A 19797-nucleotide genomic window follows, 5' to 3' on the forward strand; every position below is an offset into this window, starting at 1 on the left:
TGTTTTTATCCTGTATTTTATTGTGCGAACCGCCGTGAGATCTTATGATGAAGGGCAGTATATAAATCTAATCTAATCTAAAGAAAATAAATGGAGCTCAGTTGCTGCAACAGACTTGAATGCATGAATGACTCCCTGCTCCAAATTGGCATGTTTGGGACCATGGTAGAAAGATCTCCAGGACGGAAAAGGTGCTACTTGAGCTGTGGTGCTTGGTGGCCAACTCCAGAGCTGTCACAAGCAAACAGGCTGGTGGCAAATACTGTGCACCCAACAGGATGTCCCCTACCAAATACGGTGGCATGTCTGTGGTTCCTTGGCAGCTGCCCATCCAGGCAGCTCAGCTTTGAGACCATAACTCTATTTTAAAGAAAAGGAGATTCCAGTGGCTAGCTGACCCTATCCAATTTACAGCAGAATGTAAGAACACAAGCTAATTACCACACGCTGCTATGGGTTAGCCAATGTGCTGACTGGTGGATGCTGTGGGCCTACACCTCCCATCCAACCCAGCCAGCACAGGCAATGGTCCAAGGAGATGAGCCAGCAATATTGGGAGGGCTTCATGCTGACTGCACCTATGCTAAGCAGAGGGGTGAGGCCTGCCTCTTGACAGATGTGTATTCAAATCCTACCTTTGCCATGAGCTCTATGCATGGCAGCCTGGTGCCCTCCATACAATCTGGAGTACAATTTCCATCAGCCTTGACCACTGGCCTTCATGCATGTGGCTGATAGAAACTGTAGTCCAGCAACAGCTGGAAGGCACCAGGGTGGGGAACAAGCATGTCAGGTCTTGGGACAGATGACTCTAGCCATCTGCCAGGGATACTTTAGTTGAGATTTCTGCATTGCAGGGGGATAGACTAGGTGACTCTTGGGGTCCCCTTCCAACTCTACTATTCTATGACTCCCTCTGACCTCCAATTATCCATCCACAAAGTACAAACACAGTTATGACTGCAAAATGGTCCTAGAGAGACATGGTAACAAAGGCCTGATAGTCCTATCACCATAGGACAGAAAAAAAGAAACACTGATAACACTATGCCCTTCCTTCTCACTGCTCAGCAGCCTTCACACTTTGCTAGAAAAATAAAAAAACTTACCTATTGAATCTCAACACTGGCTAGGAAGAGAGTGTGGTAGTATTAATGGGCATGTAAAAGGATCGCGACCAGGAGACCTGGATCCTTTGCTCTCTGTGAGCCTGAAAATTTACCAAAACTCCGCTCTTCTGCTCTGTGCCACAATTCTGCCTCCCCAAAATGGAGTCAATGTCATAGTACAATCAAGTCTTACACACATTTAACTTGCACAATTTCAGCCAGAAATGGTTATTATTATTAGTATTTATTGAATTTATATACCGCCCTATACCCAGAGGGTAAATGTCGTTAGTTGAAATCCAGCAAATTAACACAAGCAAGGCAGAGGACTTAAAAGTTATTTTTGCTCCAGGGTTTCCTGGTGCAAAATAGCTTTGCTGGGATGCTCTTGCGAGATCTCGCAGGGCCATCAGAGCTTCTGAAAGATGTCACACAAGCATCCTTAGCCTTCTGGAGCAGGTGTGCTGAGCAGCCCTTCCCAGCAAGCATGGTAAAGAGCTTAAATACTCTTTTTGCACTGGGAAAACTGTCTCAGATAGATTTTAAAAAGAATTAAGCAAACTGGAGGCAGACTGGCCTATCAGTGGCTACTCTAGCTAAGACAGAAGCTCCATATTCAGAGCTAGTGTACAGTGGTACCCCGCAAGACGAACGCCCCGGAAGACGAAAAACTCGCTAGACGAAGGAGTTTTTCGTTTTCTTAGCCGCTTCACAAGACGCATTTCCCTATGGGCTTGCTTCGCAAAACGAAGCTTGCCCCACAAGCTCCGGGGATAGCGGGGAAGCGCAGCGCGTCTTCCCCGCTGTCCCCGGACCTCTTTTGAAGCAAGGGGCGGCGGGGAGAAGATCGCTTCTCCCCGTTGCCAGCCCCGCAATCTCCGGGGACAGAGGGGAAGGCGTATGAAAGTATTAAATTCTGCTCGTCTTTGTTTTAACACTCTGGTTTATTTCAAGTTATTGTTTAAAATTTGTATTTGTGATTGGCTTTTAAAATAATCTTGGGGGTCATTTGGGCCCAAATGTGGTTCTGAAAAGCTTTAACAAGTATAAGAAATATGGTGCTTGGGGGAGGTGACTGGAGGCCCTGGAGGAATTGCCACCATCTGGTTTTACCAGTTGCTGGAAACCACAGGGGGGGAGAAGGCTCTTGCGCTCAGACTCAGCTTGCTTGTTTCTTGGAAGAGGCATCTCTTTGGCCACTATGAGAGACTGGATGGGCCACTGGCCAGACCCAGAAGGCTCTTCTTATGTTTTTATGTCACAGGCGGCAAAGAGCAACCAATCCTGCATACTTTTCCAGTATGCAGGAAATAACATACCTCAATGTTTCAATAAAGGGCCAAAAATGTTCCAGATCAGCCTTCTACAACCTGGTGCCCTCAGGTGCTCCGGACTTCCACTCCCATCAGACGCAGCTGATGTCTGTTGCCAGAATCTCTGTGCATGTGGCAAAGCAAGAAGTTACAGGCTCTGCCCTTAGGACTTGTTTGAAAGGTAAGAAAATACAGTCCGGAGAGAAAGAAGCCCTCTCTGCCTGTCTGCCACCCCCCCCCCGCCATCCCATAGCAGCCCTCATCACTCATTCCATGCCCCAAGCCCCTTGTCTAGTTCCACAGTGAATCTTCACACCTCCTGATGTGATAGTCATTACCTGATCTGCTAACCTGTGGGCCCTCACATATGTTTATCAAAGCGGGAGCTGGGAAGGAGAGCAATTAATCATGTTCTATTTGATGTGAGGCCCAGTTCTTATCTGCACCCATGGAAATGCCATTGGGCTCCGCTTCCCCTTCACCCCCTGAATAACGCAAGACTGACAGATTGCTTCTGCTTATTAGATGAGCTGCCAAACTGAAGGCTACTTAACAGGCACATGTGTCCTTGTGTCAAGGCGACCCACCCAGTCAAAGTTGCCTAATCTGCCCCGATGCGCCCACTGTGTCTCAACACTACTCCCTAGGCCTGTTCTCATGGAGTTTGTTCACGTTAAGCCTCGCTAGTGTTCAGTTGCTCGATGGCTACTGGCACAGCTGGGTTCAATATACTTCACGCTCATAACATCTTTACCAGATGTTCAACAGCTCTGCTACTGGTGGGGTTCTCACCCCTCTGACCCTTGAACTAACTCCCCCAGCGATATCTGAAGCAGAAACACAGTTTTTCAAGAAGTAAAAGAAGATCCATTGATGTCTTAAAGGCTTAAATGGGAAGGCTTGGGCCCTCTGGCTTCAGATATGAAGCAAAGGCCTCCACCGGCATGTTGGCAAAGAGGCCTGCTTCTTCCTTCGGCACTCAGGAGACTTGGCCTCATCGTGTGGCCTGAGTGCCCAGTATTAAACTAGTAAAGCACATTAACTGAAGCATCTGAACAGAAGTCACTGGCTCTTAAGCTGGATGGGGAAAGGGTCCAAGGCATCTCTAGCAAGACAGGAAGATGGAAGTATCTTCATGTGACTTACCTTAAAGAAAGCTAAGTGTGGATGAATGGAAGTTCAGACTCATAAGGAGCTATGCTAAGGTGAGAGGTACACTGCTATGAAGTGAAACAGGGCACCGAGATTTCTCTGATGAGCAAGGGCCCACAAATTTGGAAGACTGGCAGTCAACAACAACAACAAAATGCACAGTCCTGTGAGCTCCAGAGAAAGGTGGGAGATCTTGCTGGTATGAACCATTGATACCCTCTCCAAAAGTCCTCCCTGCTCACACCTAATTCACACTTGGAAAGAGACTGGCACGTCTACATAGTTATAAAAGGCTCCTTCTGAGGGAAATTCCAACAAAGAAGGAGCAGGCTGTTTTACAGCACTCCATTCTGTATGTTCCTTCATTCTTACTTAGTAATTAAAGTATCCGAAAGCTGGAATCTGTGAATGGCTTAACTCTCTCTGAAGCCGTGACTTCCTTTCCAAATTCCTCAAGGCAGTGCCACAGAAGGCTCCACAGACAAAAGCCTAATGGAATAGCATCTTCCAAGCTCAGAGATGGAAAATGTAGCCGATAACAGTGTATATGGTAAAAGAAACCTTCCCCTTTTCATCAGTAGTCATCTCCTATCTTTTCCATACAAACAGAAATACTCCAAGTTCATGATATGGACCAATTGCTCGCAGCAGCAAATAACTGAATTTTAGTGTCACAATAGTTTGGAGCTCAGGGGTTTGAAAAGGCATGGGAATTTTTCACTATTTTTAGTTCAAAGCAACAGAGCACAATTTCCTTATTTCTTTGCTCATCACTAATCTCCTCCAGGACCCGCAACAGAAAGTCCACAACACCATTGTAAGGAATTTGTAAAATGGACTTAGGGTAAACATGCTCCTGTTAGCTCACTTGATTTGGCCTGCTACTGAAGGAGAAATATTGGCAATATTCGGACTCTAGGATATCCTCCAGGTAGCAAAAACTTAGCGGTAAAGCTGCAGGAAAGAAAAGGGGGGGGGGGAGAGGAGGTATTAAGGGTATTCCCTAGATAGGCTTGATAAGTGCCACTGCTGCCTGGAGATAAAAGAACCCCCTGCCAAACGCTTTCATCAATATCAGTATTTGCTGCATGCTTTTCCACATCTGAAAACATGCAGATAAGGGGCATACAACAGCAGGAAAACATTAAAACCACACGCTTGGGCTTACAAAGCCTCTTCTATGTATATATACATCAAACTCAGAACGGACAAGCCATCTGGGAAAACTAAGGTCACGTAGGAAACCTTGAGCAGCAGCAGAATGGCACAATCAGAAGCTTTTTATGAGATCTTCACAAAGGAGGAACATAAATGAACAAAACAGTTTTCCTGGCTACAACACCATTTGCAATCCAGCATCCTTGCCTTCTTGAGAATTGATGCACACCCATATTCCCTATGTAGCATAGTTTATTCGCCTGGAAAACAACCTACCTTTTTCAGAAGATTTCTAAAGAAATCCAGACAATGGTCTTCTGATATAATGGATCTGTTGGACACTGTGAGAATAAGATGCTGAGCTAGCAGAAGAATGGAAGGGGAAAGCTAATGCTGTCAGGCCCTTCTTCACGTGTCTCCTCCACAAGAGGTCCAGAGGGTGGCGACACAAGAACAGGCCTTTTCTGTGGTGGCTCCCAATTTGCGGAAGGCTCACCTGGCACTTTCATTACATATCTTTAGGACCCAGGCAAAAATGTTTTTCTATAACCAAGCCTTTGGCTGATTAAACATTCTATGGCTTTTAAAAAGTGTCTTTTTTGGGGTGGTGGTGTTATTTTGTTTGTTCTTGCTCTTCTTTCATTATGCATTTTGTATTTTTATGTTGTGAACCACCCCATGGTCTTCAGACGGTAAAGGTAAAGGTACCCCTGCCCGTATGGGCCAGTCTTGACAGACTCTAGGGTTGTGCGCTCATCTCACTCTAGAGGCCGGGAGCCGGCGCCGTCCGCAGACACTTCCGGGTCACGTGGCCAGCGTGACGAAGCTGCTCTGGCGAACCGGCACCAGAGCAGCACACGGAAACGCCTTTTACCTTCCCGCTATAAAGCGGTACCTATTTATCTACTTGCACTTTTAATGGTGCTTTCGAACTGCTAGGTGGGCAGGAGCTGGGACCGAACGACGGGAGCTCACCCCGCCGCGGGGATTTGAACCACCGACCATGCGATCGGCAAGTTCTAGGCGCTGAGGTTATACCCAAACCGCCACCCGTGTCCCTTATACCGCGTCAGACGGTATACAAATTTAATAAATAATAAATGAACACAAATTCCATAGCTTGAACCTAAGACTAATTTCACAGGATGTGGAACTATCTGCCACTGGAGATGCTTGCTCCCATTTCCTCTCAAAGCCTACTGAAGAAGTTTAAGCAAACTGACAGCTTGCCTGCTGAAATTTGAGGCATTGGTCCATGTTGCTTAGATTATTTTTATGGTGCTTGTTTTACTTTAATTATTTGTTTTATTGTGTTCCTGTTTTTACTATATGATTACTACATGAGCCACTCAGAGCATTTCCTCAGATGTGGAAAGGATAGAAATATCTTTCACAAATAAACACTCGATTTATACTCAAATAAACACTAGCTACTAGCCATGATGACCATGTTCTACCTCCAGCTGATGGGACTTACAGGCGGGGAGATGCCTGGAGCACCTAAGTCCTGCCTGTGGACTTCCCATAGAGGCATCTAGTTGGCCACTTTAAGAACAGGATGCTGGACTAGATGGGTCTGATCCAGAAGCCAGGCTCTTATATTCGTACAATGAATTGCCTTGTTTAAACTTTGAACTAGAGCTCAAGTTCCGTCACAGGCAGCCTCGATAAGCAGAGGAAAACAGCTGTTGGGGCGCATGAGTATAATAAGTGAGCTCCTAAAGTCATGATCATCACAGTTCTCTCACACAACAGCCACCAAATCATCCAGGAGGGTTGTAAGCAGAAACTCTCTCCCCCATGCCCCACCTCTAAAAATCCCTACTTGACATAGAATGTTGTGGGGAAGACAATACTAGGAAGGGGGAGGCTGCCTACACAATTTTCGTGGAGGGTCTAACAAAGTCTGGCCTTTTCTCTCTCCTTAATAAATTACTTTTATGGCATTGTCCCTTTCTGCATTCATTGTGTGCTTTGAGAAACAAAGATTCTCTGGCAACAGCTCTCTGGGAAGTGTATGACAGCATTGGGCACTATCGGAAGGGCTGTCACATGGAAGATGGAGCAAGCATGTTTACTCCTGCCCCAGAGGGTAGGACTCAAACCAGTGGCTTCAAGTTACAAGAAAGGAGATTCCTACTAAACACCAGGAAGAACTCTCTGACAATCAAGAACTGTTCAATAGTGAAATGGTCCCCCTTGGGAGATTGTGAACTCTCCTCCCTTAGAGGTTTTAAGAAGAGGTTGGATGGCCAACTGTCTTGGATGTTTTAGTTGAAACTCCTGCATTGCAGGGGCTTGGACTTGATGACCCTTGGGGTCGCTTCTAACTCTACAATTCTATAGAAACAGAGGGGACCACGAGCATCATCTAGGCCAGGGGTCTGCAACCCGCGGCTCCGGAGCCGCATGTGGCTCTTTTACACCTTTGCCGCGGCTCCAGGGCGGATACTAGCGAGGGGAGGAGGCGCATTGGGCGCCCTGACACTCCCCATTGTGGCGGGCGCTGTTCTGGCTGTGATGTCGCATGGGGGCAGTGCATGCGTTAGTCACGCACCGCCCCAACGTCACCTTCCCGCCCGCCCGCTACATTGTAAGGGGCATGTACGCTGGTCACTGCATTGAAAGGGGGCATGTACGCTGGTCACTGTTTTGAAGGGGAGTGAAGAACACACACACACAAAAAGGTAACTTGTTAATTTAACGTTTATTTCTATGAGGAGGAGTACCGTATTTTTCGCTCTATAGGACGCACTTTTTCCCCTTCAAAAATGAAGGGGAAATGTGTGTGCGTCCTATGGAGCGAAGAAGCCATAGCCCCATGACCCTCTCCCGGCTGGAGAGGTGGCGCGCGGCTATGGCAGGAGCCTCTTTAGCCGCACACCACTTCTCCAGCTGGGAGAGGGTCGCGGGGGGCTTCTTTAGCTAAACAAGCCCCCCAGACCCTCTCCCGGCTGGAGAGGTGATGCGCAACTATGGCAGGAGCCTCTTTAGCCGCGCAACACCTCTCCAGCCGGGAGAGCGCGCGCGCGGCTAATCAGGCTCCTGCGGTAGTCGCGCGTCACCTCTCCAGCTGGGAGAGGGTCGCAGGGGGCTGCTTTAGCCGCGCGAGCGCTCTCCCAGCTGGAGAGGTGACGCGCGACTATGGCAGAAGCCTCTTTAGCCGCGCACCACCTCTCCAGCCGGGAAAGCTCGCGCGCGGCTAAAGAGGCTCCTGCTGTAGTCGCGCGTCACCTCTCCAGCTGGGAGAGGGTCGCAGGGGGCTGTTTTAGCCGCGCGCGCGCTCTCCCAGCTGGAGAGGTGACGCACGACTATGGCAGGAGCCTCTTTAGCCGCGCAACACCTCTCCAGCCGGGAGAGCGCGCGCGCGGCTAAAGATGCTCCTGCCGTAGTCGCGCGTCACCTCTCCAGCTGGGAGAGGGTCGCAGGGGGCTGCTTTAGCTGCGCGCGCGCTCTCCCAGCTGGAGAGGTGACGCGCGACTATGGCAGAAGTCTCTTTAGCCGCGCACCACCTCTCCAGCCGGGAGAAGGCGCGCGTGGCTAAAGAGGCTCCTGCTGTAGTCGCGCGCTCTCCCAGCTGGAGAGGTGACGCGCGACTATGGCAGGAGCCTCTTTAGCCGCGCACCACCTCTCCAGCCGGGAGAGCACGCGCGCGGCTAAACAGGCTCCTGCGGTAGTCGCGCGTCACCTCTCCAGCTGGGAGAGGGTTGCAGGGGGCTGCTTTAGCCACGCGCGCGCGCTCTCCCAGCTGGAGAGGTGACGCACGACTATGGCAGGAGCCTCTTTAGCCGCGCACCACCTCTCCAGCCGGGAGAAGGCGCGCGCGGCTAAAGAGGCTCCTGCTGTAGTCGCGCGTCACCTCTCCAGCTGGGAGAGGGTCGCCGGGGGCTGCTTTAGCCGCGCGCGCGCTCTCCCAGCTGGAGAGGTGACGCGCGACTATGGCAGAAGTCTCTTTAGCCGTGCAACACCTCTCCAACCGGGAGAGCGCGCGCGCGGCTAAAGAGGCTCCTGCGGTAGTCGCGCGTCAGCTCTCCAGCTGGGAGAGGGTCGCAGGGGGCTGTTTTAGCCGCGCGCGCTCTCCCAGCTGGAGAGGTGACGCGCGACTATGGCAGGAGCCTCTATAGCTGCGTGTCACCTCTCCAGCCTGGGGAGCGCACGGGGGGCTATGGCAGGAGCCTCTCTGCTGCACGCCTTTCCCCGCTCCCCGACCTGCTCTTTGGGGCTGGTGGTGGGCTTCCTCCTGCCAGCCCCAAAGAGCAGGTCAAAAGGAACCTGAAGCCTGGAGAGCGAGAGGGGTCGGTGGGCGCCGACCCCTTTCGCTCTCCAGGCTTCCAAGGTAGCCGCCTGAAGGCGACTGAACGCACCTTAAACGGCACCTTGTTTTAGAGGGGGAAAACAAGAGGGGGGAAATTCTCCCCCTCTCTGCGCAGCACCTCCTGCCGCTTCGCTGAAGGGGTGCTGGGCAGAGAGGGGGAGATTTTTTTTTTCTTGTTTTCCCCCCTCTAAAACAAGGTGCGTCCTATTGAGCAAAAAATACGGTAATTCTGAGGGGTCAAACAAAGAAATAATAAAAAATGACAAAAAAGTTATTTTTATAATGACGAGTTTTGCAGCTCCCAGTTTTTTCCCCCTTCGGAAACGGGTCCAAGTGGCTCTTTTTGTCTTAAAGGTTGCAGACCCCTGATCTAGTCCAACTCCCTGCAATGCAGGAATATTTAGCCCAACATGGGGCTTGAACCCATGACTCTGAGATGAATAGTCTCATGCTCTACAGCAAACTCGGCCCTCCAGATGTTTTTTTAAGCCAAAATTCCCATCATCCCTGACCACTGGTCCTGCTGGCTAGGGATGATGGGAGTTGTAGTCCAAAATCATATGGAGGGCCGAGTTTGCCTACGCCTGCTCTACAGACTGAACCACCCAATTTGAATGATTCAGTCTTTCCAGACAGAGCCCTATTACTTTGATCTCCTTCTTGTTTCCTCTCACTCAGTCATTGCAGGATCAATCCAGACACCAATGAAAAGGAATCCACCATGATAACTCTCATTAAGCTTGTATAGCAAATCCCTCCCTCTTTTCTGGGATGCAGCCTGTGCCTGTGGGTGGGTGCGCCAGGTAGCAGTAGCTCCACTCCTCTGAAATTTGTTGTTTTAATCCATTTTTAAACTCATGTAACTTTATGCACAAGGGACAAGGACGTTGGTTGCTTAACCAAACCTTAGCCATAACACCTGAATAGCTCTCAGGAAGTCTACTGGCCCTAAAACAGATGAGAGTGCTTTTGCAGAAATGCAATTCTCCAAGGCAACCTTTCATCTTCAGGACAGCCCAAGAAAGGGACGAGGTCTTCATGAATCCAAAACAGAGTCCTATAATTTGAAGGCATGGGCTAAAGGTTGACGAACCAGCTCCATTTTTTCTCATTTCTCTATTTTAGTGTCACAGAGGGGGCAATCTCCCCCCTCCCCAGTGTGTTAAAGCCTTCCTCTCCTCTCTCGTCATTACTGCCACTGAAGAGGCATTTTATCACTTGCAGGTGCAGCTGCTTTGTGGCAACCTGCTGTGCTCAGAGGAGGCCCGCACATTTGATCTACATTAGGCCTGGTGCAGCAGGGCACTGGACACAAATAGCCTGTCAGGGGATGGTATCCAGGGCCAGGGCTTTTCATCCTCAACTCTTTTTTCAGGAGCTCATGTGAAATCTGCTGTTTGTCTTTCACACTGGGCCTCCAAGATCAATCCTCAACCTAGCAGCCTGTGCTGATTCAACCTTACAATACTGGTGCCACCTAGGAAAGGATGAGCAACTTGTTCAGAAATCTATCTAGAGCTAAAAGGGCCTCACAGCAACCCTGAATTTTGTGACTGACGCAAGCAAAACACACTACAGACAACAGAGGTTATGTTTTTGCTTCCAAATTTAGTGGCACTAAGCAGGGAGGAGATTTGTTGTATTTATTTGACAGTAACAGAAAAACCTGTTTTTTATGGGTTGCCTTAGCTGCTGAGATTGTTTAGAAGCCTCTCTCTCTCCCTGCCCCCCAGCTCTCTCTCTCTCTCTCTCTCTCTCTCTCTCTCTCTCTCTCTCTCACACACACACACACACACACACACACACACACACACAGCTTCTTTTCTTTGCTCCATTAAGAACATTTGCTATTTTAATACTTCAACATACCATGAGGACAAGAAACTTGTGGTTGCAGAGTGAGGCACATTTCCCTAACAGACCTCTTGCTTCTACTTGGGTTGGCGTAGGGGAAATGGAAACCCATGTATGCGCAAATGCTGCCATTCCTGCTGTTTCCTTTCCTCCTATCCTCTTTCCATTCCCGCTGTCAATGTTTACACTGCAACCGCCTCATAACAGGTCTCAATAATAATGAGTCTATCCTTGTTTCAAACCAAGTCTGGAAGGGGGGGAAACGACAGTATCTCTTTTACTTAAACTTCAACTAAGCTGTCTGTTTCATGGGATTCTCTTTCATAACTCTCCACCTTTGAAGCAGAAGGTACTGTTTCCTCTCCTCCCCACCCACCAAGAAACAAAATCTCTGAAGCCAATCCAAGCAGCAGCTTCACTAGAAGGACTCCAATTCCAGCATAGGACACCAGCAGGTGTATTCCTCTCTGTGACTTTTCAGGTTATCGAAACAAAACTCAGCGTAAGAGTTCTACTCACCCCTCTTCTGCATAAAAATGAAGAGGTCATCCAAGAACTTCTTCCGTTCAGGATCACCATCCAGTTCATACAACTGGGGAATAAAGCAAGTAGATTATAATTCATGCTGGGTTGGGTTGGGAAGGAAAAACAAGGCAACCCAGACATATAGTTAATTTGGGTTGTATCTTTGGACCTTAAAATCTAGTTTGTTGAATTCTCTTCCAGCTGCAGAACCATACCAGGGATTAACACATTCTTCACTGCAACGGGCTGCATTGAGCACTGCTGTTTGTGTAACAGGACTACCCCTTCCTGTTATCCTCCCCTGAAGCCCACCCCACCAGTGCCCCCTCAAATTCTGCTCCAAACAGATTTTGGGGTGCATGGGGAGCTACAGTGGGGAGGAGAGGATAAAGTCTTGTGTGAGTGAAAGCAGGTTCAACGCAGCATCAGATACACCCTAAAGAATGCAACTCAAATGTTGTTTTCCCACTAGGCTCAAATGTACACTCAAACTCAAGCCATTGTACTGACCTTGGCAAAGTCTCGGGATACCTCTCTTCCTCTGCTGCCATCAGCTTCTTCGTTCCAGCTCAGGCTCCCATTCTAAAGAAGAAAATGAACAAAGAGGCAGTGATTAAAAGGTAGAACGCTAATGGGTTATTTACAACAGAGGAAGCATTTAGGTCAAGAAACAGGAAATCCTAACTGCTACAGCCACCTTCTGTGGGTCAACATCAGCAAGAACTAAGAGCTGAATTCAGAGAAGACCTCCCCCTGCTCAAGGAAGGGCGATTTCTGACTCTGTTCTGGAACAGTGCATATGAAAAGCAACTGTTTTTTTCAATTTGCACAAACTCTTTTCAAGCCCTTTACATGGCCTGCTTGTGTATATGGGTTACACGCCCCCCCCCCACTGTAATGGAACCACAAGACACGGCATGTGCACCTTGCTTCAGCCCTATATTTAACATCTTACGCTCAAGCAAACCCTGAACACCGTTTAACACGTACCCACTTTGTGATTATGTGAACCTTTAACTTCATGGGACGGAGGTCCAGTTGTCCTCCCACTAGGATCTACTCCCACTGCAGACACGTTTCAATGAGAAACTCATCATCCCAAGGAGTTGCCAGAGCAGGAAGAAGTGGCCAAGCAGCATTTGCTTCTAATGGTTGTGGGAACGGAAGGAGAAATTCTGCTGCCATCTGAACTGCAAACACCACAGTGTAAAAGGTAGCCTGGGCAACAGACAAAAAGCGAACTGGGGGAGGTCAAACACCACCGGCTGGTTCAGATCACCCACCCACCATCTGGTGGTGAGCACATAGGATCTTAAATCAGATAAAAAGCTACTGAATTCACGAAGGGAATTCCAAACAAAAACAGTTTTTAATTAGAGCCACTTTAGTGTCTACAGTCTTAGTGTCATCTGGTAGTGACACATACACTGAATTACCAAGATGAATAGTCCCTGTCAGAGTCAGGCAAAGCTACATTCTCCCTTTTGAAACAGCAGCAGGCTGCCCTAATGCCTGCTGATTTAGTTTGAGCCAGTAATTCCTGCTGGAAAGTCAATTATCCGGTGAGCCCCATCAGCTGAAAGATATTTAATGGAGGATTATTGCCACTTCTGTTATGTCAGCTGTTTATCACAGCATACTGCTTTCCCAGCCCTTCTTCAGAAAGAGCTCAGAAAACAAGCTTTGTATATATGGAAGGATGACCACTCATCTACCCTTTGTGCAGAAATAATGCACACCTTTCTTCCACGCTCATCTGCACCATTGGTCAACAGATGCTCCAAAATGTACTGGTAAGCAAGTAGTTTATGACTACCATCACCCTGTGAGGACTGTTTGACACACAAGCTGGAGGAAGATCCCCCACCCCAAAATAAACAGCAGCTGAATTGTTCCTTCGTTTGTGGACTGTTGGCATCCGTCTGTCTTGAGAGACAATGGGAGTGCACCTACAGGGGTGAATTCAAACCGCTGTGTTAGCAGCATCAAAGTAACCTCCCCTGGACACAATCCTGTGCTGTTAGTATGAAGGTCCCAGACTACAGATCAGGACTTTAAACATAAACGTCTAAGACTGATCAGCAGAGATGCACGAAGACATAGTCAAAGGCAGTCAATGAATGCTCATATTTTACTGGTGAAGAACACAGAGGCAGAAAAAGGCTCGTTCACGTCTCACCATAGTTTAGCGTGCCATCTGAAGGCAGCCACTGAATTAAAACCTGCTTTTCTTGTTAAAAGTGGGGGAGAGAAAGAATGGGGGGGAAATATTTGTCTTGGGTTAAAGGTATGATGCAACTGGGCGTGCATTAATTTTTTGTATTGTTAATGTATTTATTGCAACAAATTAAAAATATGCATTATTCAAACAGACAGCATGGACATTTACTTTCCATTTCACTAGAGAAAACACTTTTGCTCACTAACACTACGCCTTGTTTCTGTAGAGTTCTGGGCACTTAGCCCAGAATCCAGCACTTCCAATGTGTCAGTAGCACTTGTCCTTAAATAAGTGATCTTGCTTAGTGTCCTTATGCATATAGAGAGCCAAGAAGAAATATATGAATTTTATAACTGCACCCCTTATTACTAAGCAGAAACAACTGTGCAGTGGCAAAAGGGTTGTGAACTGCAAAACCAGAGGTTTTAGTTCATGCTCCTCGGTAATATAAAAGTTCCATTTGGTTGCAAACAACTATTTTGAATTGTTACAGCAACCACAAGTATATGATTCTACGCACTCATATTCAGGGAATTCATGAATCACAAAAAATGGAAACTTTATTTATAGCATACCAATACACCAATCCACTCTGACTTCCAGCAGGTGGGAAGGCTTCAGGGCAAGACATGGCTGCTTGCTCTTTCCCATGACTGGCAGAAGGAAAATATATAGATGTATGAAATAGTGAAAAAGCAGAATTATACAGAGAGAGTTGTCAGACAAACTTGCTTCATTTACCTAAATCGTACATGTTGCAGAATTTACTTAATGGTATAGAGTTGGGAGTATTTGGCATTATATTAATCATAGAGTTGGAAGGGATTCCCTGAGGGTTCATCTAGTCCAACCCCCTGCAGTGAGGGAACCTCAACTAAAGTATAAAAGACAGATGGCCATCTAACCTCTGCTTAAAAACCTCTAACAAAGGAGAGTCCACCACCTTCTGAGAGTGCTCATTCTACCTTCGAACGGCTCTTGCCCTCAGAAAGCTCCTCCTAAAGCTTTCCCTTGCCTTTATACAATGAAACACAATACAACATGATCACTTCCTCCCAAGTTTCAGAGTACTTCCACTTAGTCAATCAGTTCTTCTCTGTTGGTGAGAAACAGGTCCAAGATGGATGATCCCCTTGTTGTTTCTCCCACTTTCTGGGAAATGAAACTGTTGGCAAAGCAATGGAAAATTTTGTTCAACCTTACATTCTTGGCAGAGTTTGAGTTCCAACAGATATAGGGGAAGTAGAAGTCTCCTATGACTACTATATTGCTCCTTTGTGAATGTCTGGTAATCTGTTGTAGGAAGGCATCATCTAAGTCTTCAGTCTGGCTTGGAGGTCTATAGCAGACACCCACAGTAAGGTCACTGTTGTTTCCCTCTCCTACCATTTTTATCCATATATTCTCAATCTGTCTTCTATGCTCCAGGTCATGGATCTGTTCACAAGTGGACACTTCCTTTACATACAATGCTACTCCTCCTCCCTGCTTGCTTGGTCTATTCGTTTTGAATAGATTATACCCCTCAACTTCTAACATTCCATTCATGAGTCTCATCCCACCAGGTTTCAGTAATACTTATTAGGTCATATTTGCCATCCTGTATTAAGAGCTCTAATTTGTCTTGCTTGTTTCCCATGCTCTGTGCATTAGTACAGACAACTGAAACCAATAGTCTCTCTAGCTGCTTCCTTATTGTAGTTTCTTGCCCTCTGACAGGTTTTAGGAGTACCACCTCAGTTTCCTGTGCATCAATGAAGCTATTATCTCCAGAACCAGGTGTTCTTCTGTCATCTGTAATGTTGTCTCCCTCCCTCTCAAGATCTAGTTTAAAGCTCACCTGATCAGGTTTGTGAGACTCTTAGCAAACATATTCTTGCTACCCCCTGTGGGGTGCAGCCCATCTCTTGCCAGAGGTCCCTCCTCAAGGAACTGGAGGTCATGATCCAAGAAGCCAAACCTTCCTGATGACACCACCTACACAGTTAGTGGTTTACCTCCAGTATTTTCCTCTTCCTTCCTGGGCCATGACCTTCAACAGGAAGGAGTGATGAAAATACCACCTGTGCCCCAAGGCACAGCTTCTGCCCAGAGTCTCATCATCCCTAGCTGGAAGGCTGTCTGTGGCAGTATTGTTTGTATCCACATGAATCAGAAGGAGCGGTTGTGGTCAGGGGGCTTTATAAGACTCGGCAACTTCTCTGTCACATCGTGAATCTTTGCACCTGGAAGATAGCACACCCCCTGGGACATCCTGTTTCCTTCCCACACTATTGCCTTTTTCCTCCTCAGCAGGGAGTCACTTACCACCACCACAAGTTTCTTCCTCCTTGGGGGAATGGCAGGAATCGTTCTATACAGTGTGCCTTGGAATGTTCTAAGGTCTGCAACTGCTGTTGAGTCTTCCCCTCTTGTATATTGGAGCTTAGCTGGATATTATTGGGATAGGTTACAAAGCCAGGAGCCTAATGGCTCAAGTACTTGCTGCTACTTCCTCTCGGCTTGCCTTCTTCAGACTGCAATTCTCTTTCTCAGAGTTCATTTCCTTGAGAGGTAGCAAGTGGGTTATCATCATACTCATCCACATCTGAAGGGTTAAGGTCAAGAATAAAAATGACTCCTCCAAGTCCATCTCCTCCAGTCTCTTCGTCTTCTGGGGGGTGGCAGGAATCATTCTGTGCACTGTACCTTTCACAGCCACTTTGGTATATTCTGAGGTTGGCAACTGCTGTCCTAGCTCCTCAGGCCCAGAATTGGTGTCTGAGATGAGAGCATGAAATTGCGTTTGCAGCTCCAATGACACAGCATGGACCCCGACAGTCCTACTTCAGTGTGTCATGTACTTCCAGGGGATTGTCTCTTGCAATGGGCAATCTTTCTCCTCTGTAGCGGCACCCCACCTGTGCTGCTGTTCCAGCACAGTCCACTCAGCTCTATCAAGAAACTATGCATCTTGTCCTACAGCTCAAAGTGTGACTAGGTGGGCCTCAAGTTGCTATACCCTCTCTTCCAGCAAGGCAACCAATTTGCACTTGCTACAAGTATATTTACGTGTTCTCCAGACAAATATGGCACAGGTGCTGCAGGTTACTGCAGCAGCTCTCTCACCCTTCATGTTTCTTGGTCCTTTGCACAACATGAGACATCTTAATATTTATTATTATTAATTATACACACAATACAAAAAGCCTTGGCACTAACCAGGTAAAAAAGGTCATACATTCCTTCCCCAGACACACAGACAGTAGCTTCTGGACTTCCTCTCCCAACCAATTCACCCTAGCAGTCATTTCCCCTGCCTGCCTCAAGCAACTGAGCAAGTAACTCAACTCCTGCCTGGTCCTCCCCATCTTGTTCCTGCTTAAGTCTTTGCTCCCATCTGATCCTGGACCACTTGCTGCACACCGGCAACTTGTAGTTACTCTAGAAGTTTCTTTTCCTGCATATTTACTAGAATACATACTTGGCTATGGTGCATGCTAGCTATGGCATGTTTTGGATCAACACCAGCAAGGTTTTACAAAGCAGAGGGGTGGTGGTGAATGCTGTGTTCCTTGTGTTCACCTGAAATCTCCAACAGACATATCACAGATAAGGATTCCTCTCTCTCTCTCTCTCTCTCTCTCTCTCTCTCTCTCTCTCTGTGTGTGTGTGTGTGAGAGAGAGAGAGAGAGAGAGAGAGAGAGAGAGAGAAGAAAGAGAGGCAGCTTTAGGCCTTAGGGGCATCCCCAAAACCTGCTGGCGACATTCCCCTTCATCTCTGATCCACAAACACACCTTCTAAGGTTAGTCAGCTATCAAAGCATGCCAGGGAGCTGTTCCTCCCCAGAGATTGCAAGCCTGACTTTACAAAAGCAATTAAGAGCTGGAGCTATTTTAGGATTACTCCCCAGCCACCTGGGACATCTTATTAGAGTGGAATTCAGATGTCCAAAACAATTTCAGTTTCCCTAGTACTGCCCACCCCCAAAGCCACTTAACCCTTTCCTGAAGTGGAAATTCCTGACACAACGACACTTCTCCATTTCTATTTCTTCAGAAGCCAAACTTGTAAATGGTTGGAGGGCCCCTCCCATGGGGCAGCTTTTCCCACCAAAAGGATGAACCATTTCTTTCATTTGTGCACCATGGGCCCTGCCTATGCAGAACTCTATCTAGTCTTCAAAAGGCTGTCTTTGGGCAGGGGATGTAGCAGCACTTAAGATCTCTCACATCAAAGTCCTATGACACCTTCATTCTGGAGGAACACGTCAAGGACCATCAGAGGCATTTATTACCGTTATTGCAATATTTGCTGCTGCAAGCCTTATAAAAACTGGTGCAACAGAAAACTGAAGCATAAGACAAAAAACTTTTGCCTAATACTGTGCAACTCTTTCAACAACTGCTGTCAAATGGGCAGCCGCCCTCGGTTCCATTTCTCTGTTGGTGCTTCCCAGAACTGCTTTCTTCCATGCACCTACTCCACAAAACACTTTGGTTCCTATTATTTATTACACTTGCAGTTAATTTTATCTGTGAGACTTTATATCCTGCCCCAGCCTAAAGGGGGGGATCACAACCACCTGAAAACAAAACTAAAAGAAAAAGATAAAAATCTAAAGCACGTCATCCAAATAAAAACTGCACGAAAACCTAAATATAAGGCTGAACTGACAAACTCCAGACTGGCTTAGCTTCAGCCACCAAATGCCAGCCCAAAGAGCAATGGTTTTGCAGCACCTTCACAAGAAATTCAGGCCATGGAAAAAGGATTCCAGCACTGCTAAGCCTTTACCAACAGTACCCACACAGGAAAACTTCCAGTGGACTGTGCCCTTTGGGCCCAGATATGATTGTAATAGAAACACTCAATCTTTCAGAGAGGGAAGTAATTTCAGATATTTGTGCACTAGATTCTTATAAAATCACTCCAAGAGCTCAAAGCAATGTCTACAAAGGCATCTGATATTGCTATATGCTGCACCCAAGATATTTAGGGCTATAAATGTCAGAAACAAACTTAAGAGCAGAAAGGCTGCAAACTGCAACCCTGCAGCTGCTTCAGTTGCTGTAATGTATTTCACCCTGTCAAACAAGTGCCATGGCATTTAATGCGGAACAACCTGTGACTAGTCTTAGAATCATAGAATTGCAGAGTTGGAAGGGACCCACGAGCCATCTAGTTCAACCCCCTGCAATGCAGGAATCTCAACTAAAGCATCTATGACAGATGGCAACCCAACCTCTGCTTGAAAACCTCCAAGGGAGAAGAGTCCACAATCTCCTGAGGGAGACCGTTCCACTGTCAAACAGCTCTGTCAGAAAGTTCTTCCTGATGCTTAGTTGGAATCTCCTTTATTGTAACGTGAAGCCATTGGTTTGAGTCCTACCCTCCAGAGCAGGAGAAAACAAAGTTGTTCCCTCTTCCCTGTGACAGGCAACCCTTGATATATTTGAAGATGGTTATCATACCTCCTCTCAGTCTCCTCTTTTCCAGGCTAAACATACCCAGCTCCTTCAACCATTCCTCCTAAGGCTTGGTTTCCAGGCCCTTGATCCTCTTGGTTGCCCTCCTCTACACCCGTTCCAGTTTGTCAACATCCTTCTTAAATTGTGGTGCCCAGAATTGGACACAGTATTCCTGGTGGGGTCTGACCAAGGAAGAATAGAGTGGTACTATTACTTCCCTTGATCTGGACATTATACTTCTGTTGATGCAGCCTAGAACAACATTAGCTTTTTTTTGCTGCTGAATCACATGGTTGACTCATGTTAAGCTTGTGGTCCGCCTTGTTCTACATGAGCAAATCTCACATACAGCTTGCTGCTGTAGCCCAGTCTCAAGGCCCTCAAGTACAAATCACAATGGCTGAATCAGAATCTCCGGCAGGGAAAGGCCAAAGCCTTCTCCAATCATCAGCCTGAATTTGTGAGAATTGTTCTTACCACTGAGAGGTTATGGGAGCAGCAGTGAATGTAGGACCATTTGAAAATGTGAATGCCACGAAAATTAAGAGGTTCAGCCATATCTGACGATGGCTCTTCAAATCACAGACTAACCATCTTCATTATTTTAGTCCTCTTTGATTTGTAAACCCCCCACCCTTTTCTATTCTATTTATTTAGAAAATAGCAAGGCTTGAATATCTAAAGCGGTGGTTTCTCCAG

The 19797-nt window shown here is 47.1% G+C and overlaps 2 protein-coding genes across 3 annotated transcripts in view; one reads left to right on the top strand and one right to left on the bottom strand.

The window, feature by feature from the left end:
- The window catches only part of LOC308594513 (uncharacterized protein), a 284112-nt gene that overhangs the window by 85857 nt on the left and 178458 nt on the right, over positions 1-19797 (top strand). The window lies entirely within an intron of this gene.
- The window catches only part of ARID3B (AT-rich interaction domain 3B), a 55687-nt gene that overhangs the window by 20564 nt on the left and 15326 nt on the right, over positions 1-19797 (bottom strand). For both annotated transcript variants that reach the window (XM_081207760.1, XM_081207761.1), the window contains exons 3-4: positions 11937-12008; positions 11421-11493 (exon numbers count right to left, since the gene is read on the bottom strand). In XM_081207760.1, coding sequence (XP_081063886.1) covers positions 11421-11493; positions 11937-12008 — 145 coding nt within the window. The remainder of the gene's footprint in view (positions 1-11420; positions 11494-11936; positions 12009-19797) is intronic.

This window comes from Podarcis bocagei (assembly GCF_964188305.1).
Source record: "Podarcis bocagei genome assembly, chromosome: 9".
Taxonomy (NCBI): Eukaryota; Metazoa; Chordata; class Lepidosauria; order Squamata; family Lacertidae; genus Podarcis; species Podarcis bocagei.